This window comes from Cyclopterus lumpus, chromosome 3 (assembly GCF_009769545.1).
Source record: "Cyclopterus lumpus isolate fCycLum1 chromosome 3, fCycLum1.pri, whole genome shotgun sequence".
NCBI lineage: Eukaryota > Metazoa > Chordata > Actinopteri > Perciformes > Cyclopteridae > Cyclopterus > Cyclopterus lumpus.
Window position 1 is genome coordinate 25016490 of NC_046968.1, and position 21519 is coordinate 25038008.

The window sequence follows — 21519 nt, forward strand, 5'->3', positions numbered from 1 at the left end:
TGTTGATTTGTTTGTTTTTTCCCCCTCTTTGTATTATTCCTGATTGACTTTTCAGTTCAAAATTATGTTTTTTCAAAATACAGTTTTAGAAATTTATGTTTCCACGATGACTTGTATTAATTATTAATTATTATTCAAGTTTTTGTTTTACTGAGGTGAAAAGGTCTGTCATCATGTGCAATATGAGAGTTTGAAATCATCATATTATTGTGATTTTTTTCTTCTTCTTCTTCTATTTGCAATATTGTGTTACTTATCAATATCAGTCTCTTTTAGATTTCACGGATGTTTAATTTTAGGTCCTGAACTGGAAATTATTATTATTATTAATTTGAAATCTGCGTGAACGTCCACTTCAAATACCGATCAAATTAATTTGTCAGGTCCAGTTGGAATTAAATTAGTTTTTCACATCCAATAAAAGACCATTGAGATTACCCATACGGCAAAGATGCTTATATTTCTAGTGGACTGACTTTACTCAGTGAACATGAACATATGTTTTGTTTCAAAAAAAATAATCCATCATTATCATCATCTCCTCACAGAAATGGTGGCGTTTGTACCGGCCCATAGACGAGGAGGAGGATTATATCCCTCGCGTCCAGGAGGGGGCAGCATTGTGTCTGCAGACGCACTGGCGAGGCCACAGGCAGCGTCAGAGGTTCAGGCTGTGGAGGGAGGCTGCTGTGGTGCTGCAGCGGGCGTGGAGGTCACGTCTCTGCCGGCGCCGCACAGCCGCTCTGGTCATTCAGACGGCCTGGCGCTGTCGTCGAGCCAGAGACGCCTACTTGCGTCTGTACGGCGCCGTGGCACAACTACAGGCAGTGAGCAGAGGCTTCCTGGCCAGGCGGAGGTGAGCCACGCCTGCTCCTGAGCACGAGCGTCTTCATTCAGTTCATCGAAGACAAATATTTTAGCATTTTTCTGAAGCTTCTACAAAAATAGCTTCCCAAAGTGTAGGTGAAAAGCCAGATTAATCTTTGCACGCAGCTCATGGTCATTGTTCAGTGTGCTTATTGGTAAAAAGCGGGCGATTACGCAAGCAACCCAAAGCTGCTCTACAATGAGCCACTGAGAGAAGGACTTTTTAGCTTTCAATAATAGTTTGTTCTGAACAACTGTTTAACTTGTATCTTAATTAATAGCACTAGGAAGTAATTTGACATCAGCTAAAGTTGTAACCGTACCTTCTTGATTGACAGCTTTAAACAACTGAGAGATCAGAGGTTGAGGGAGGAGAAGGAGCAGCAGCAGCAGAAGCTGCTTCAACTACAGAATGGCCGGGTGATTCTCTCGCCAGAAGAAGAAGAAGAGGAGCCGCCTGAGATGGGGTTGGACCTCAGCACGTGGGAGGATCGCTCCTACGAGCAGCGAGCAAGGAGCCTCCAGATCCTCAGCAGCCACGAGGGTGCCGTCAAAGAGGAAGGAGAAGGAAGAGAACACGCTCGGACAAGAGACGGAGCCTCTCAGGCCCAATCTGAAGCCACGGACTCAATCCAGACGTCCACCGTGGTGGTGCGGGAGAGGTCCAGAACTTTAGATGAGCCCAGCCAGAAAACCACCCGGGCCAAGAGAGAGAGCCGGCGGATGAGAGAGCTGGAGCAGGCCAAGTTCAGCCTGGAGCTCCTCAAGGTCCGGGCAACCGGCGGCGCCTCGTCCCCGTCCGAGGATCGGCGCTGGTCTGTGGAGCTGGTGGCCCCGGCGACCCCGCCTCCTCGCTCGCCCCAGGGCACGCCCGACAGCCACAGCTCCAAAGGCAGCTTCGAGCTTCTCAGCATGGACGACGAGGCCCCCAAGGCTGTGGAAGAGGTGACGGACGGTGAGGACCGCTTCTCCTCTCTTCCTTCGGTAGCGGCAGCGCCCGGTTCATCGAGCCCGAAGCCACTCGAGCCACACGGGACCGATGCGGTCGCCCACCAAGGCAGACAGCGCCAGACCAAAATGGATCCGGCGGCCCCCTCTGCCCACACACATCCGCCCAAAATCGAGAACTACCTCCCGACCTTTTACGTCCCTGCTAGCAGCACAGCCGTCTCCCGTCGTCCCGCCGAAGAGCCCAAACGAAACAAAGAGGCAGCCGCCGCCACCACGGTCACCAAGCTTCTCAAGGAGAAGAGGGAGTCGCCGCGGCGACCAGTGGTGGTGGTCATCAGCATGCAGAAAGAAACGCCACTGAGCCAAGAGCTGAGTGACGTTGTCCGTCCCCCTGCAGAGGTACGAGACTCCGGGGCTCCGACGGGGCAGAACCCCGACCCGGCTCTCGTCCCCCTGTCCACGCCGGTCCCTCAGGTGGACCAGGCGATCATCGAGAAGCTGGTGCGACTGAACGAGGAGAAAGAGGTGAGGCAGCGAAATCAGCGGCAGCAGAACGAGAAGGAGATGATGGAGCAGATCAGGCAGCAGAAAGAAGCGCTGGAGCAGCAGCGCTCCTTCTTCGCTCAGTACGAGCGGGACATGTTCGAGAAGCAAAGAGGAGACGCGCTGCACCGGATCCAGCAGAGTCGACAGGGGCGCCAAGATGCCGGCTCCGGGGAGCCCCGTAGACCCAGCTCCCTGCTGATCGAGAGAACGGCGGCGGATGCTCCTCAGGCCAGAACGCAGTCGGACTCCACGGCCCCGTCGGACGCCGCTCACCCGCAGCTGCCTCCTCCGCCTGCCTCCGTTCCCAGAGAAAGACGCAAGGAGAGCCGGCCGGCCGCCGAGGGCTGGGCGCCCAAGCTCACGCTGGAGTCCAGAGATGGAGGAACCAGAGCGAGGGCGTCGACCAAGAAGACGCCGGGTGACCGAGGCGCCGCAGTGAGTTCGACGGACAAGCCAAACATCTTCTTCTCTCCAAAGGACAAAGTCACATTTACAAAGTGAGTTGTGATTTGATACCTTCATTTTCTTTGCTTGAACTGCGTACGTTTTGGTTGTTATGAAGTGTTTTTCTTTAGGTGCACAACAAAGCACGAGAGATTTAAAATTAGAAATAAAAAAAAAAACAAGTACAGAAAAAAATCATAAATAGAATAAAATACAAAATATGAAAAATATTTCAAAAAGGATGTAAATTAATAAATAAATAAATCTAGACGAACAAGTTTACATTTGAGCGGTTAATAAAACAAGTTTACATTTAAAAAATAAAATAGATAACTATGAATCGTGGTAACATGACATATTCATGTGAAATAGTGAAGAATTTAAGCGTTTTTTACTTACTAAATACAGCCCCGTCCTATGGGTTTGACGCAGGGACACTGAGTTGAATGAGTTGAAAGTAACAGACGGCACCAACTTTAATTGAGATTGGCACATTTTTTTAAGTGTGCATTAATACCATTTTCACTGAATGAATTCCCCTTTTTCCATTAATAGCATGTCCTTACGTTTTTTCCTCTTTGTCCAGCAGGTTTGGCCGTGAAGCCGCCGACAGAGAAGCGCCTGCAGCCGTTCCCAAAGAAGCCCCGTCCCCCGTCTCCAAGCCCTCGAAAGGGGCAAAAACGCGGGATGTAAGCAAACTCTCCTAATTATTCTTATTTTTAATAGAGCATGTGTTTGCAGGAGTGCCCTTTTTTTCGTGTTTGTGAATGAATTAATACATCTCGGCGGCCCCCCAGATCTCACTCTTAAAGCGCCACAGCTGACCTACGTGAAGAACAAAAAATGCACTGAGGCTCTTTCGCAGGTTATTAAAAGGCTCCTTTTTAAAACATTGCTGTTATCACTTCTGATGAAACTCTAGGTTGGCAGAGTGGGCCAAAAAAAGAAAGCCAGAATGGCGCGAACCCGCTCCGACTTCCTCACCCGAGCCCCCACCCTCTCGGTTGGGGGCGATTCCGACGAGGATGACTATGAAGGCGATGGCGGCGGGCCCCGCCATTACAGTCTGCCCAAGCAGAGCTCCACGGAGGCGGGCCTAAGAAAGTCCTGTTTCAGTGACTCAGACATGGTAACGGGCGCCATCCGAGCCGCCAGTGGCCGTCTACACGTTCCTCCAGCGTGGCTCCTCTTTGACGTTTCTAACCCCCCGTCCTCAGAGAGAGCGTAGCACTCCACCATGGGCTCAACAAACCTTTCACTAGCATTTCAAATGTCCCCTTTAACGTTAATCCTTTTAACGTAGTTGCTTTTCTAACCGGATGGACCTCTCTTTCTCTTTCAGCTGTCACACTGGCTTTTCCTCTTCCTGGTGAATTAACAATGTCTGCATGTCACTTGGTTATATTTCCTCTCTTTACCACTAGTCTCCTGGGGAATCCTTGAAAACGGGTCATCATTCACTCTTGATGGTCTTCATCATCTAACACACTCCTCCTGCCTTCTTTTCCGAGGGATTTGCCTCATATATATATAAATTGTTTATTGCATTTACACTTTTACTAATCCTCCTGGTTTGTGATGCTGCCCTCTGCTGGCTTGAACTTGTCCTCAGTTCATAATGGGGGTGAATGTATATTCATATTACTGAGGCTTTCCCGGCTGTTTGGTATGTTTTTAACTTTTTTTTTTCCAACCCGGTGTTATTTCAGCCTGCGAGCTCCGAGGAGCAGAAGAAGTTACACAAAGCCATGTCGTCAGGAGACTTGGTCAAAGAGGACTCCATGCGCAAGAACTCTCAAGACGGAAGGTTTGTTTCTCAACACGCGTTATGTCTCGGCCTTAATGTATACTGGTAAAGTTACTGTAAGGAACGTTTAACTGGTTATGAAACGGTCTCAATTTAATAATAAACGTGACAACCAGCAAGAAGATTGGTTATTTCTACATTAGTTATTCTCAATTCTTTGGAGACACGACCGCTTTTGTCCACGGTGACCTTCCTAAATCCACCCAAAAATGTTAAGTTCCTCGTGGTAACGCCAAGTATCGTTTTGTCACTTTTTTTTAAAAAACAATTTACGTTTTGAATCTCAATTATTTCTTCAGTGATGAAAGAATGTTTACATTTTTTTTTAAAGTTTGACCAGGGGTCGAAGGATGCGTTTCTGGGGCAAGACAAAGCACGGGGAGAAGAAGACGTCCAGAGAAAAGCTGATCTGTGGGTCCGATTCCCTGGACGGAGACGACGGGGACACCGGGCCATTGCTGGGAGACGGTGCGTTGTCCAAAAGGCAAAATGAAATGGGACTTTCACTTCTTTTTTGTACGACACAAAATCCTTCATTCCATTCTTCCTTCCGCACAGCAGCAGGTCAGGAGAACATGTCGCCGCCCGGCAGCCCGGACCCGATGTCGGACCGAGGGTTCAGAGACCTGAAGGAGAACAAGGAGCCGTCTCCCAAGGTGAAGCGGCGGCGCAGCGTTAAGATCAGCAGCGCGGCGCTGGAGCCGGCTCAGTGGCAGAACGACGCGCTGCAGATCCTCACCTGCACCAACGACTACAGGAGCATGAACGACTTCCTCATGAAGAAGGTACGGACCGACATTCCCTCGACAAGGAGAGTAAACTCCACAATGCACGTGTTCTCATTATTTATGTCGCAACACTTTAGAGCTACAGGAAGTTCATGTTCGCACTAAGACGACTGTGGCGTTGCTATTTTAGATCAACGACTTGGACACCGAGGACGGGAAGAAGGACACCATGGTGGACGTCGTGTTTAAAAAGGCTTTGAAGGAATTCCGGCTGAACATCTTCAACTCTTACTCCACGGCTCTGGCTGTAAGTGATGTCAACTCTGTGTACACGATTGGTAACGCCCACTTATATGCAGCATAATTAAACGTATAAACTGTACGATTACACTGATCCTGTCATATTTAGGACCATAGAGCTTTTACAATCAAAGTAAGAATGTATTATAATGTGATTACAAGTTATTCTAAGTGGACTTTAAGTAAAGTACAACATTTTGTATCGTTCTTGCTTAGATTTATTTATATTTTTTTCACTTAAAGCAAACTTATCACATTATGAGCATTATAACAGTGATTATATTGCATAATGAAAAGAGTATGATGTACGAAATATGGGAATATAGTACACTTTATTCTTTTTTAGGTTTATTTATTTGCACAATACAAGCAATACAATTTTTAAAAAAAATAAATGAACATCACAGTGCAGGAAGAGGCAAAAAGCCCACTGGGCTTATTTGAAGCCTCCAAAATTACAAACATAAAATGAAAAAGAAAAAGAAAGAAAAGAAAAATAATGAAGTTGTTTGTGTGTGTGTGTGTGTGCATGTGAAAGTGTCACCTTATACTTAAAGTGCTTTATGATGTGTTTTGGTTATTTTTGCGAAGCATTATGAATATTTCTGATAAAGGACCAGATCTTCTGTGCTGGAACGTGGTTTCCAACGTAGATTAAATCCTGTGCTCTTCCTGTGACCCTTCGCCATCTTCCTGCCCAGATGGATGACGGGAAGAGCAACCGCTACAAAGACCTCTACGCTCTGTTTGAGGACATCTTGGAGAAGACCATGCGACAGGAGCAGAGGGACTGGAGGGAGTCTCCGGTCACGGTGTGGGTCAACACCTTTAAGGTCTTCCTGGATGAGTTCATGACCGAGTACAAACCTCTCAACAGCACGCCCAGCAAGGTAGGGACGAGCAGCAGCCTCATGGACCTCAATGTTAACAGATAGTGTGTGTGTGTGTGCTCCTTTCTGGTCAAATAAATACACATTGTTGTGCATCCATGTAGGAAAAGGTTTTAAATGTCATGTACTCTGGTTGTTCTATTTTGTCTTTTTGTTTTACGACAGCAGGTACCGAAACCTGAACGCAAAAAAAGGAGGAAAAAGGACACGGACATTGTGAGTCTCTCTTTCATCCTCCTCGTCAATAAGAAGGACGTGATGAACACTTTGCTCTAACGGCACCCCTCCCCCACTCCCTCTCCCCACATTGGCTGTTTTGGAATAACAAGATATAAATACACCAGCCACCAGAATAGAAAAAAAGTCTCTTAAATGAAACCTGGGATGTAAATGTGAAAAGGGGGGAAAATGCCCGTGAACTCCAAATGAACCTGTGCTCTGCTGCCCTCTGCAGGTGGAGGAACATAACGGCCACATCTTCAAGTCCACCCAGTACAGCATCCCCACGTACTGTGAATACTGCTCGTCACTCATCTGGATGATGGACCGCGCCTGTGTGTGCAAATGTGAGCGTGCCCTGGATTTTCATACAGTGGATCTGAGAAAAAATTTTTTCTTTTCTTGATGAGCAGTTTCGGAAAAAAAAGCCACGGATTGGAATAATTCATTGTTGATTTTAAATTGACAGAAAATTCGTCGGCGGCAATTTGAATGAAGTAATTGTCATTTATCAAGTAGAGTTCCCAATATTTAACGCTTATGTTAAGAGTTTTTCTATTTTCCCAAAGTTCATTAACTAAACTACCAACCAGTTAATTGACGATGCGAATAATTGAAAGCCTAAAATATATTTGCAGTTGAACAATTTAAGTTGAAATTGCAACGTTTAATTTTTTTTTGTTCCCGCAACTGAAAGCTTATGACAACCAATTTTAAAAGTCGCCATGGAGCCCTGGGTCCTTTAAAAAAAAAAAGTGCTGGAACCGTGCCTCTCACACACACACACACACACACACACACACACACTCATTCTCTCATACAGCCAACATTAAATAAATGTACAGGGAAAACGACTCCTCATGCCAAATATGTTGTGACTATAATTGGACTCACAAACACTCTCTCCTCCACGCAGACATTCTGAATTTGGACAGACACACACACACACACACACAGTCTTTGTCCTAGTTCTGCTCAGTCTGGCCTTGCAGAGCGAGCTCCACCCTTCCTCCTTCCTCCGCCTTAATCAGATTGTTTTCAACTGGACTCATGGGGTCTGGGGCGCCGTCTCTCCAGAGAATTACAGTTTGTCCTTTTATTCCCACAGGATGTTGTGTTCATGCTACTCGACGCTGTCTCGCTCTCTCCAGCGATAATATATACATTTATACGTTATTATTTTGTACCAACTTTTGCTGAACGATGAGGAGGCGCTGCCTTTCTGTGGATAGTGGGAATGACCTGTTTGATTTCTCTGGTTGTGTTCATCCAGTGTGCCGCTACGCCTGCCACAGAAAGTGCTGCCTGAAGACGACCACCAAATGCAGCAAGAAGGTGAGTCGGCCATATTGCGCAACAACGTCCCGAGACACTAATTGTTTTTGTTTTTTTTAAATACGTGAGCGATTCCTTATCTTTCGTCTTTGTTGCTGTGTGCATCCCTTTTGCGTTTGTGTCTCGTGACAGTTCGATCCGGAGCTTTCCTCCAGGCAGTTCGGAGTGGAGGTCTCTCGTCTGACGAATGACGAGCGGACGGTGCCCCTGGTGGTGGAGAAGCTCATTAACTACATCGAGATGCACGGGCTCTACACTGAAGGAATGTACAGAAAACCTGGCTCCACCAACAAAATCAAGGAACTCAAGCTGGGACTCGACACAGGTGAATGACGCCGGTCGCCCTTTTAAAATACAAACCAAACCCGAACTGACGACAGTCACTGTTTTCGGGTCAAATGACCACACGAATGCATTTCTGTGGTCTCCACACAGATGTTGAAAACGTGAATCTGGACGACTACAACATCCACGTTATCGCTAGCGTGTTCAAGCAGTGGCTGAGAGACCTGCCCAATCCCCTGATGACGTTTGAGCTGTACGAGGAGTTCATTCGCGGCATGGGTGAGTGGTCAGCACGAGCTCTCTCTCTCCGACTGCACCGCGTTTACAAATGCATCGCCCACCGTCACCATTTATTATCGTGAACAGCAGCATGCGTTTGCCGTGACGGTAACGGGTGATTTGTCTTGTTGAAATGCCTCCCCAGCTTTGCAGGATAAAAAGGAAACGATCAGAGGGGTGTATGCAGTTATTGACCAGCTCAGCAGGACTCACCTAAACACTCTTGAACGCCTCATATTTCATCTCGTCAGGTACAAATCTGTTCTTAAGGTGATCGTAGATCTGAGATTTATTTCCCTGATGGACTGTTGTAATATTACATTAATGTTTTTTAGGATCGCTTTACAAGAGGACACAAACCGCATGTCGGCTAACGCCCTGGCCATAGTGTTTGCTCCCTGTATCCTGCGCTGTCCCGACACCATAGATCCACTGCAGAGTGTCCAGGACATCGGGAAGACGACTGCGTAAGAGCTCACTTCATGTTCATCTCACGAATACTCTGGTTCACAAAGTTTGGGATGGGAGGAGATCCTGAATTAATCTGTTTCATGTGGGAGCAATTGACTAGTCACAACCAAAATCGGCAGATTTCATATATATATATATATATATATATTACATGTCATTTAGCTGACGCTTTTATCCAAAGTGACTTACAATAAGTGCATTAAACCACGAGTCCAAACTCAGAACAACAAGAATCAAGAAAGTACAATTTCTTCAATAAAGTTAAACTACAAAGTGCTATCAGTAAGAGACATTTAAGTGCTACTAAAGTGCTACTACGGCTATTTATAAAAGCTCAACTCGATAGACCAATACAATACAATCAAATTATACTGTAAGGATCAGATAAAATAAGATGTTGAAAGATGTATGAGTTCATAACTTACACCGTGATATTATTTCATGCTTGGCTTTTTATCGCCGCAGATAAAAATGCATCGGGATTTGTTTTTCCGTTTCCAAAAATGAAGTTATTAAATTAATAAGACTGGGTTTGCGTTTTGACAAACTAAATATGACCTCGTCGGTTTCGCTGTGACCATATCAAGCGTTTCCAGTCCTTCTGAAGTGGTTTTGTTTCCCTCCGTAGGTGTGTAGAACTTGTCATTTGTGAACAGATGAATAAGTACAAAGTTCGGCTAAAGGACATCAGCAGCCTGGAATTTGCAGAGAATAAGGCCAAGTGCAGACTGGTCGTTCTTCGACGGTCGATGGTAAGATCAAATGATGTGACAGCATGCTGCTATCGGAAGAAGTAACTGTTTGCTACTCATTGTTATAAACCTCCTGACTGAGCCACCTTAAAAACTCCCTCCCTGATGTCCGCCTTTTTGTAAGCTGTTTTTTTCCTCTCCAGATTCTCCTCCCTAACCTGTCCTTTCCTTCACCTTTACCCAGAAACCCGTACTAATAGCCGTTAGATTTATGAGCATACCGCGCACTATGGTATGTATACACGCGCCGCGGCGTACATCCCACGAATCATCATCATCCAGTGGTGGTGTTGTTGTGGTGCCGACCTCTGCATAGTCTCATCTCATCAAGTATTAACATCTGCCTCCTCCATCCCTGAAGCATGACTCGTCACTCTGTCTCTGCTTCTGTTTTCTTTGTGACCGTCTCTTTTGGATGAACGTCATGAGATCGTGCAATCGCTCGTCATTAGACATCGTCATTTACACGATGCCCCTTGGAATATGGAGCATAAAAAGGGAAAAAGATTTTTTGCATATTCTGTAACTTTAAATTAATATTTTTTTGCAGTTTGCAAGAAATCTAAAATAAGACATTTGAAAAATGTAATTACATTCGTGTCATTCACTTTGTCTGAATAAATTGTGAACAGATTAAAGTTCTCATTAAGCGCCGGCAGAGACATTTCCCTTCGATCACCTGACAACATTTTATTGAGCTGGTAAATGTTTTTAATTTAAAATAAGTGCATTAGAAACGGTGTCGATCTAATTAAGCAAACAGAGAAGATGCCGACGATAACGCCGTTAAACAAATGTTCATTTAAATTCTGACGTTTTGTTAGATTTATCTTTTTATTGATTAGAACTTAAACATGATATCAGCGTTATATATTGGCATCAACCGTGAATACCATATCCTTTACGCCTAAGAACTGAGAAAAGGTTGAGATATGCTCATCTTCTGCCACTCGGCTATAAAGCACATGAGTTGCTCCAACTGACATCCTTGATACTGCACATTTAAAAACCGACCTTTGTGAACCCGCCATTACTGATTCCTCTTCTCTCTGCTTCTCACTTTTTTTTCCTCGAAGCAGACAAACGCAGCTAAAAAGGTAAAGTTTGTGTCGTATCTACGTTCTGCTGTTTTTAGACCCGGCTCCTCAGATGAAAATGTACTGTGTGTGACGGTCGTACCGGTTTTCATGCTGCTTTTTCCTTATGGAGCACGATACGTCGTATCCACACGGTGAGAAGAAAACATCTGCCTTGTTTCTCAGGGGAAAAAGCCACGTGCATCGACTGAGCTACCACGCGCCCATCAGCCGCCGGTCAGCCCGCGGCTGCCGTCCCGCGGCTGAAACCCGCGATGGAAAAGAGCGGCAGCGAAGAAGGAGAGGACTCGTATGCCGAAATCTCCGAGCATCAGCAGGCGGCCATGCAGCAGGAGGAGAGGGGTGCTGACGGAACAGATTGAAACCCTGCAGAAAGAGAAGTAAGCGCCGTCGCTGGCACTCACAATGTCCCCGAAAACAACGGTTTCCCCAGATTATAAGAACTGTGGATTGGGACAATAAGGTTTTTTCGGGAATTTACAAGACATTTCCAATTTGCATGTGTTATTACTGTTCGCTGTGTCGGCTCATTTGTTCTTTTTGCCTCTGCAGAGAGGAGTTGACTTTTGAGATGTTGACTCTGGAGGCCTCGAGCGTCGGATGATGAGACCCTCGAGTCGGAGGCCTTCTATCGTACAGCCGACAGCTCCGAAAACCTGAACGTGGACTCCGAGGGAACCTTTTCTGACTTCTCTGGTGCGTCACGATGCAGGAAATGCACAACTCCTTTCAGTTTGCTGTTTTAAAAAAAAAAAAAAAGTATAATCGGAAAGAACCTTGTCTTCGCCTTTTCATTGCAGAGAGAGGTCCAGTGTTGACTTCCCCCTGGCCGCGGAGGTCTGACATGACGAGCCCCCGACGCCGCGCTCTCCGCCGGCAGCCTGACTCCCTGGACTCTGTGGACTCTTGCTCCAGTGTTTCCTCCTACTCTTCATCGTCACACTTCCAGCCATCGTCCTCTTCCTCCTCTGCCAGCACCCGGCGTTTTAATTTCCACTCCAGGTCTTCCACGGCAGGCTCAATTCTGGCCCAGGCATCTCAAGCCTCCCGATGCGACCACACAGACAGTAGCCCCACAGGAGATCCGGAAGGAGCGTTTGACGAAAGGCCCCAGTTTACAAGCAGAGGCACCTTCAATCCGGAGAAGGGCAAACAGAAACTTAAAGGGGCCAAGCCTCCATCCCAGAGGCACTCCAGAGAAGGCCGCGGGCCCGGCAGGGACCCTGCAGACATACCGCAGCAGCTGGTATTGTATGGCAGCAATGAATTCATGGTATGAAGGACACTGGGACACAAAGCACTCCCTATCCAACTCCCTGGCAGACGTATTCGCTCTCACTGGGAAGTAACGCAATGGTCGACTGAGCTCCACTCCGCAAAGCACTCTTGCTTAGGCCTTTCTTGAAGTCTGCAAAAAAAAATAAAATTAAAAAAATGTCCCAAAGTGCCGTGTACAGTGTTTCCACCTCCAGGGGGGTGGGGGGGGGGTCAGGGGAAAGCATCCTCTTATGTGGACTAAAAACTGCCACCCGTGCTCTCACAGTGCCTCCGCAGCAGAGGACGGAAAAAAAGGGAAAGGTTGGAACAGGCGGGAGCCCACCGAGCATCAGGGAACGCCACGGAGCTGGAAAGCAGCAGACTTTCAAGTACACGAGGAGAAACATCGGGCGTCACGGATGTTACAGTGAACGCAAAGCTCACAATTATTAGCTGCTTTATGAGTTTACAGTTCATAACAATCAGTGTAAGCAGTGGTTGATCTGTTACTTTATTTTTCCCCCTTATTTAAATAATTTTAATGGCACAAATTCTTTATGGCATATAATAGTACATGTATACATACTGTACAAGCCGGAAACACCAGCCTCTGCTGGGTAGGGTAGTTGAAGTCAAATATTTATCTTTTTTTTTTTTTTCTTGAGTATTTTGGACGGAGATGTACGGATTTGGAGGTGGATGATTTATGTTTGTGGTGTGTGTGTGTGTGTGTGTGCGTGTGCAGAGCGCTTATGCAGCTTGACTGTATGTATGTGTGTGCGAGAAAGAGCAAAACCACTTTGTGTGTTGTAAGTTTGTGCTGCTTTTTCCCCCCTAAACAAGGGAAATAACGCCATCAAAGGGACCAAGTCAGCTGGTGTTTATTATTCCAGCCAAAGGGGATCCCAGCTCTGTGAACATGTCGGATGTGTATAAAATATCCCTGCATTCACTGCTTAACAGCCATACTACAATTGTAATTGTACAGTATAGTGGACACATGCCATTCTATTCTTGAAACCTTGTTTCCCCCCCCCCCCCCCTAACCCCACCTCCTGTCTCCTGTAAAGTGTTTGCTCAATAGCAACCAAGAAAGAACATAAAATCAATACGTCTTTTGTTTTTATTATTGAGAACGTCTATGATTTTGTCATTTGAGTGTATTTCTTCCACAACTCCAGTTCATTTTTTACTATTTACGCCCGTGCCTTTTCATACTGTGACGGCGTCGAAATGTCTTCTGTGGAATGCCGATCCATTATCAACGATAATGACAAACGGATATGATAAATTTGGTGAATCTGCAGATATATTCTATACTCCCATATGTTACAATCCACTCAAATTAGGCCACGATACGGGATGAAGTAAAATCCCCTTGTTGACTTGTTCACTACAAATAAATAATAATTCTAATAATAATCAGGCTACTTCCTCTTGGAAGATCAGGTAATGTACAGTTTGCAGTCTTTTTTTCTACAGTTGTTCATACCTATAGGTGCTGCTATCGGACCCGTATAGTAATTTACATTTGCACACGCATTTCTATCCTCACAAAAAAATGACAATCCATGCTTTGGGGACCATATTTCTCCTCTGGTATAAACGGAAATTGACTTTGCAATTATAAACATATTGAACTGCTCCTGAGACTCAGCTAACCTCTTATAGCCCGAAGAGGGGAGACTATTCTTAATTTAGTTTTCATTAAAATTTCGTAAAGTCAATTAGTTTTGGATATGAGTCAAAGGGTCCGGCCATAACAATACATAACAGCAGCTAGGAGGCATTTGCAGCAACTAAACGTGGTACAATCAGGACATGTAATGTTAACATGATGTAATAACAACGTGCCCAGCCTGTAATGTTAAATTAAAGAGAATACAGCAGTTATTTATTATATCTTGAGGACTTTTTACAAAACCAACCCAAATGTAGTCTCTGAGCTTGAGTGCACTCATGTCTTAAATAGCCTTAAATGTGATACAGCCTTATGGGTTGTTGTTGTTGTTGTTATTGATCTTATGTATCCTGTTTTTATGTCATGTTTGCTTTTTAATCATGCATCAGCAGGCATGTTGGTTAGTAAAACTCATGGTGTATTTTCAGAGCACTTTTCTATCAAGAGGCACAAAGTACAGAGAAATTCTGAGATACTTGTACTGTCAGAAATATGTATTATTCTGAAATGAGACGTAAAATGATTACTTTGACTTTTGATACTTAAAGTAGGCTATTATGTATATGCAATGCTTTTACTTGTATATATATGTAAGTCTACAATCTGAGTACTTCTTCCACCGCTGGATAGAAGTTAACCACATGACATGGCATGAAATTGACAAACATTATAACATAAATAAATGTGATTCGCATAAATGAAACTGGCATGTCTCATCACATTCACTTCACATTTCCTGTGTAAAGTTACCGCCTACCCAGGTTTGTTAATCGTAATTCCGACAGCACCTAAAGGCAACTTTCAAGGCTAAACAAACAGATTAAAGTTTTTAAAAGGAGCTCCTTCCACATTTACCAGAACCGACTGGGTCACATGTTTAGACTCTCGCGATAATTTAAACCAATTGTTAAGATACTGTATGTTAATCGATCAGAAATGACTTTGCTGGACAGCCTCCTGATGACGCGGGCCACCGTTTCGAGCGACGCATGCGCAGAGGCCCGGCGTGTCACACGAAGCACCACCACCACCAGCAGCAGCAGCAGCAGCAGCCGCCGCCGGGGAGAACGGGAGCTGTCGTGTTTATTCCACGCAAGATAAACTTTTATCCACCATGTCAGGCTTCGACAACAACCCCTTCGTGGACCCGGTGGACATGAACCCCTTCCACGGTGAGGCCGCGGTTGCTTATTTCTCCGTGCGCGAAGTTTCGAAGACGCTGTTTTCGTGAAGACTGAAGGAGATCTGGCTGTAATACAAAACCTGTTTGGTCGGTTGCTGGGCTCGGCCTCTGCGTTTCCCGAGTAAGAAACGTCACTGTTACAAAGTATGAGACTTAAAGTGCAGCGCTCATTGAAAAATGTGTCTGGGAAACTGCGTGTTTACGCTCTGCGTGGGCTTTGAGGTTCACTCACCTGCGCAGGTGAGCAGACCCCCCCCCCCCCCCCCCCCCCAGCGAACAGGTGCCTGCTGCTGATATTTCGCCATCAAATGTGATTCAGTGACGTCATTAATGGTTGATATTGTAAACTGGATTCTCAAGAGAAAATATGGGATTTTAATGGCGCACTTTGTAGGTTATAGGTGTTTTTTTTAGTTTTTTTTTTATGTATCGGAAGCGAATTAGCACATCCGGGTGTTTTCTAGATCTAATAGCTCAAGGGAATAATGGTAATAGGTGAGCTTGTGACTTATTTAATTAAAGAAAAAGCACCCTGTTCCTTGTCCAAGCCAAAGAAGGTGTGTTTTACCTGAGACAGATGTGGTCTAGGGCCAAGAGTCTATGAATAGCTGGTGTGTGTGTGTGTGTGGGGGGGGGGGGACCAAATAAGTGAAGGGTCATGGCTTCACCAAAAAGACACAATAACACCAAGTTGTTCTCTTTTTTTGTTGTTTTTCTTCTCAGGATGAGTCGATCACACAAGCCACCAGCAGCACCCTTGGAAGTGCTGGCGAGTACAACCCCTTCTCTGAAACTGAAATGGTTCGTTCCTCCTTGTTTTCAATACTACTACTTGATGGGATTTATAGTTTTTCCCCGTTGGTATTTTTTAAAAAGCAATATTGTTTCACAGGAATCCCACACTAGCACGACCATCCCCATCTCTGCTGCCTCCTCCCAACCCGCCGTTCTGCAGACCTCTGTGGAGCAGAGCGCACAAGTGAGACACACACACACACACACACACACGTTTTACACGGCTTTTTCATATGAACACATCATGTAAATGCAGTGGTGGAAGACATACTCAGAGTATTTTACACTATGGTATTTCTGTTTTTTTACGAAAAGGATCTAAATAAGAGTCCTATATTCTAAATGTTACTCAAATAAGAGTACAGAAGTATTATCAGTAAAATGGACTTAAAGTATCAAAGGTCACACTGCAGAATGTCTCCTTTTTAAAGTGTGCCATTATTATTATAAAATATGTTTATCGCTTCTGAATACATGTAAGAGCAATACAATGTTGTAGTCCAGGTGAACCCAATGCTGCTTACTTTGTTATACTGCTATATTATATACTATATTAGTAGTATGTTGCTCTCTCAGGCGAACGCAGCTACCGGCCAGGCGGCCCTGATAAAGCAGCAGGAGGAGCTGGAGAGGAAAGCGGCCGATCTGGAGCGGAAGGATCAGGAGCTTCAGAACAGCAGTGCAGGCCGAGCGCTCCACACCGGTGGTAACTAGACGTTGTGTTGTGTGTGTGTTGTGTGTGTGTGTGTTTGTGTGTGTGTGTGTGTGTGTGTGTGTGTGTGTGTGTGTGTGTGTGTGTGTTGTGTGTGTGTGTGTGTTGTGTGGTGTGTGTGTGTGTGTGTGTGTGTGTGTGTGTGTGTGTGTGTGTGTGTGGTGTGTGTGTGTGTGTGTGTGTGTGTTGTGTGTGTGTGTGTGTGTGTGTGTGGTGTGTGTGTGTGTGTGTGTGTGTGTGTGTGTGTGTGTGGGCGCGCGTGTGCAAACCGCCCTCACGATGTTACCCACCTTTTGTGTGTGTGTGTGTGGTCAGCTAAAGACAACAACTGGCCTCCTCTTCCCTCGTGCTCCCCTGTGAAGCCCTGCTTCTATCAGACTTTGAGGAAAATCCCCGAGGAGTACCGCAGGACCTGCAAGAGGATGTACTACCTCTGGATGTGTACGTACATATACACACCGCTCTACTTCTGGATAAATAAAGGTTTAATAATAATAAAATTTGAGAGCCGAATGTGTCCCTCGGCTGCTGATGGTTGGCTGTCCGGCTCACTGGTTTCCCTGCGTGTCTCTCCCAGTCCACAGTGCCACCCTCTTCCTCAACGTGCTGGCCTGCCTGGCTTCCTTCACCGCAGGCTCCGAGTACGGCGTGGACCTCGGTCTGTCCATCGTCTGGTTCATGCTCTTCTCCCCCGTGGCCTTCATCTGCTGGTACAGGCCCGTCTACAAGGCCTTCAGGTGCACCACGACTCTCAGGATGTAACTGTTTTGTTGTACGAGCAGGAGAAACAATAGGGACACGTAGAGATGAACTAGTTGGCAGGGTTTTGTTTTATTTCACGAAAACTTTGTGAACACATTCATCCTCCAAGTCAGCCAGAGGGGTTAGAGGAAGTATAATGGCGCCGCTCTGTACTCGAATTAAAAAGTATCAGAAAATGCTACTATCACTATTTTTCTTGCTTATAGCTTTACAGTGCTTTTAATTAGTTGTTTTTTTAACACCAAAATTAAGGTTTTTTTTTTTGAAAACCACATTTAGACCTTTTAGAGTAATATCTGCAAGATTTTGTTTACTTATTATAATGTTATTGTACAACATAACATCGGGCAATTTGATATACAAAATAATTAATAGAGGAGGCAAGTGATAGCGTTGCAAAGCCCAAACAAGTATATATATTTATTTATTTTAAAGTAAGTTATTTTAAAACAGGAACAAAAATGACAACAAAAAAAATTGGTTGTGTGTGTGAAGAATGATTAAAAAATAATAATAAATATATGTATATTGGTAAATAGTTTATTTAAAGTTGTAGTCATAATTTATTGGTATCTTTATTGGAAACTACTCATTGTAGATGCTCTCTTAAACGTATTAATTCAACTGTTCATTTGATAGTCTGGCAGCAAACAAACCGAAAAATATCTAAACTACTAAACCCCATTAATAACACTTCCTTGTGTTTACCGTTTTCCCTCTCTAGGTCCGACAACTCCTTCAGCTTCTTTTTCTTCTTCTTTGTCTTTTTCTTCCAAGTGGCGGTGTACGTCATCCAGGCGGTCGGGATCCCCAAGTGGGGGAACAGGTCAGTGGGAACCTCCTTCAATAACCATCTGCATGTTGGGTGAGAGTGACAGCTTTTCATTGCTAACAAGAGGTTTCTGACTTCACGGGTAAGAATGAGTTTGAGCTTTGGGTAGATTCATAGTAAATGTGGGTATGCATGGATGTGTTTCTTCATTCACGTGTTTGTGTTTGTGTGTGTGTGTGTGTGTGTGTTCCTGCCTGTATCTCCTCTCTTGCATCTCTTTGACAGATTCCAGCTGCCCTAACTTGTCTGGGTCGCTGCTTTGTAAGTGTGTGGCACTTTTCTCTTTTGGGTTTTATTTCTATACCATGTCACATATTCGGCTTTCCCATCATTCACTGTTTTAAACCTCGTGCCTTTCCCATTGGTCACTGGGGACGGTTACGTACACGCTCCTCATTTTGCTTCTAATTCGGGTCATTTTCATAATATTTAGCTTTAAATGCCAGGATATTCTGTTGTATGAAATGTGCACTGACACATGGCTATTTGTTGTTTACAGTGGATGGATCTCATCCATCAGCATGATCAGCACAAACTTGGCTGTGGCTGTGGTTATGATGGTGGTGGCCGGATTCTTCACCGTGAACGCAATCCTGGCTGTGATTCTCCTGAAAGTGGTACGTGAATGGAAGAACTTGACCCTCCACCAAAGGGATTACTGGACCGTGTTACAGTTTGTACATAGCAGATAATCTGGTTGGTATTTTTAATATGAACCACATACCATGGCGAGGTTACATATAGCTTATTTTGCTGTTTTTAAAGTAAATGACGTACTGTATGTTTGCAGTCAAATTAAAGATGCCGGCGCCTTTTTCTTTTGTTGAATTAATAGACAAATAGAAAGTCGAACATATAAATGTGGGTATTCCTACTGTGGCTTTATATTGTTTGTTTTTCCTTCAACTCGGTGGCGGCTCATGCAGATCAAAGAGAGAGAGAAGCGTAGCAAGGGAAAATATAAAAATGGTGGCGACACACACTGGCAATGAAAAGGGCAACAGAGGGAATATGGAGAATTATAAACTGTCGAAGCAGGTCAGTCCACAAACAAGTTCCCCAAAACGTGCCATCTTACAGCAGATGGAGATGAACACCTTTGGTCACTCAAAACACAAGTGGGCCATGATAGAATCTAATTTTTTGATGGCGCTCTATAGACGCAAATACAAAATTATAAAACATTTGATATATATATATACTGTTTTTGTCTGAATTAGTTTATACATCTATATACACACACACACACAGCTTGGATAATAAAACAATTAAATTAGCATACAGTCCCATTTGAAGGAGTTTGTCTTCAGTTTGATGAGAGAAAATTAGGATGTCCTGACGCAGTGTGACGAGGTAAAGAGAGCGACTTTAAAGAAACCTCTCTCCCCCCCCCCCCCCCCCCCCCCTCTGTCTCGCGTCCCCAGGTCCACTCTAAGTACAGGAGGACCGGTGCCAGCTTCACCAAGGCCCAGCAGGAGTTCTCCAGCGGGGTCCTGACCAACCGAACAGTCCAGACGGCTGCATCCAATGCAGCCACCTCCGCTGCCCAGGGAGCCTTTGACAGGAGCCAGGGGAATTAAGACTGTTTGTCACGCCTCAGGCTAGTCTCTTCTCTGACCAACATAGCCATGTTTCAACATACTTCATTGTGGTTATGGTTTAATCCTATTTATGAAAAAAAAAAAAAGCAAAACAAATAATAATAATAACGCAACTTTTGAGAGAAATTGTTCTTGCTACAAGAACAGAGGTGACGTGTGCGCTTGTTCCTCTTGCCGTTTAAACATACAGAAGACAAGCGAGAGGTCTTACGCAAGAGCGTGTAATGACTTGCATACGTCTCCGTTGCCACTGAGCTCTTTACCGCCCTCATCAGTATGCAGCGCAACTCCTGCTATCAAAAAAATGTATTCTGGGGGAAAAGCAGGAAGGAGACAGAAAACTGCAGTTGAACCAAACGAGGCAGAGAAGGAGGCAGCGTGGGTATGCCGAAAATGAATTGGCAACCCCTCATCACAATATGACTAACTGCATTCAACGTGGTCGACTAAAGATGTACGGCGCGCCACTGAACCGGGGCTGGAGTTTAGTGATAAAGTACATTTTATTTAAATCCCTTCACCGTTAAATAGGTTTCAATCTAACCTCATGAATAAACACTGGGAGGAGTCGGGGATTATCTAAAAAGCACACTTGACACGAGAATGTTTCCCCGTCATTGAATGATGTACCCACTTAATGTACGAATGCATATTTGTGTCGTTACAGCAGCACGTAGAGCGTTACAGGTTAAATCATTCTGCCTTCATCAACAGGTTTATTACATACGGTCCACTTCATATTCCACCCTTTGCCATCTGTGAAATGAGACGCATCTATCTTCCATTGCTAATGAACGCAGTTGCTGTTTGAATTTTTTTTTTTCCGCTCTAAATCTCACGTGTTTTTCATGTGTACAGGACGATGATGAACAATGAAGGGGACGGGATGAAGGTTTTTCTTTCTACTGTTTTAATCAGTTTGTTTTTTTTGTTTGTTTTTTAGATGAAGTGTGACAAAAAGGAAATGAAGATACGGTTTAACTTGGATGGCACTTTTTTTAAATTCATGTTGAGTTGTGAAGAATACCATATATGTTTTCTGTCAGTGTGGAGCTTTGCTGCAATTTAAAATGAAAGACGGGGTGCAGATTTATTAATGTAAAGTGAGTGACATGCCGTATAGAATGTAGGTGTATTTGCAGTACTTAGAGACGTGTATTAACGAGCAGAAAGAACACATGTATCCAATACTTTCCTTAGTAATTGTACTGCAGACAAAATGTCTCCTGTGACTGAATAGACACAGATAGTTTGTATTTTCTCGCTTCTTTCTACCTACTTGCTGTTGGGTATTTACATTTTTGCTTGTGAATATATATATATATATAGACGGTATATACTGTACATATAAGTTGTCCTGTTCTGATCTTTCGTTACTGTAACACTGGATTGCGTTGTTTGGGTGTAACCTCAGTGCCTTGAAGCAGATGTAACCCACCAATTCTTGTGTGGGGATTTAAGCACAAGGCTCCGTGTGTTGATCGACTTTGTTTGTCTTAGTAGAGAAATTGCATTAAGGTGTGTTGTACATATTGGTTTTAAAAATATATATATTGGAGGGGGATTTGCTGGAAATTGTTTGTCAGTCTTAACATTGATTAAACTATCATTTTTATGTTTCAGTCGGTGTGACGTGCATTTTAAAAACTGAATCTGTCAGTGTGAATTTATCTGAAATACTTGCAATAATTTGCATGAGAGAAGCCATGATTTGATACAGTACTT

General features: G+C 44.5%; 2 protein-coding genes across 2 annotated transcripts in view; both read left to right on the forward strand.

Annotated features, from left to right (window-relative positions):
- The window catches only part of myo9aa (myosin IXAa), an 89926-nt gene extending 77534 nt beyond the window's left edge, over positions 1 to 12392 (forward strand). Inside the window, 26 exon segments of the mRNA XM_034561195.1 lie at positions 549 to 856; positions 1206 to 2861; positions 3398 to 3497; positions 3731 to 3937; positions 4518 to 4615; positions 4947 to 5083; positions 5177 to 5400; positions 5534 to 5650; positions 6345 to 6533; positions 6699 to 6749; positions 6988 to 7099; positions 8026 to 8087; positions 8220 to 8412; positions 8523 to 8651; positions 8797 to 8902; positions 8987 to 9118; positions 9751 to 9874; positions 10059 to 10106; positions 10951 to 10976; positions 11137 to 11176; positions 11179 to 11214; positions 11217 to 11312; positions 11314 to 11351; positions 11524 to 11557; positions 11559 to 11667; positions 11772 to 12392. Coding sequence (XP_034417086.1) covers positions 549 to 856; positions 1206 to 2861; positions 3398 to 3497; positions 3731 to 3937; positions 4518 to 4615; positions 4947 to 5083; positions 5177 to 5400; positions 5534 to 5650; positions 6345 to 6533; positions 6699 to 6749; positions 6988 to 7099; positions 8026 to 8087; positions 8220 to 8412; positions 8523 to 8651; positions 8797 to 8902; positions 8987 to 9118; positions 9751 to 9874; positions 10059 to 10106; positions 10951 to 10976; positions 11137 to 11176; positions 11179 to 11214; positions 11217 to 11312; positions 11314 to 11351; positions 11524 to 11557; positions 11559 to 11667; positions 11772 to 12250 — 4851 coding nt within the window. The 3' untranslated portion in view covers positions 12251 to 12392.
- A 2534-nt stretch (positions 12393 to 14926) lies between these two features.
- On the forward strand, positions 14927 to 21476 carry scamp2l (secretory carrier membrane protein 2, like). The gene is made up of 9 exons (XM_034529412.1): positions 14927 to 15077; positions 15813 to 15893; positions 15985 to 16071; positions 16464 to 16593; positions 16915 to 17040; positions 17177 to 17336; positions 18086 to 18187; positions 18693 to 18810; positions 19618 to 21476. The coding sequence occupies exons 1-9, from the start codon at positions 15024 to 15026 to the stop codon at positions 19771 to 19773; spliced, it is 1014 nt and encodes a 337-aa protein (XP_034385303.1). The 5' UTR covers positions 14927 to 15023; the 3' UTR covers positions 19774 to 21476.
- The last annotated feature ends 43 nt before the right edge of the window (positions 21477 to 21519 follow it).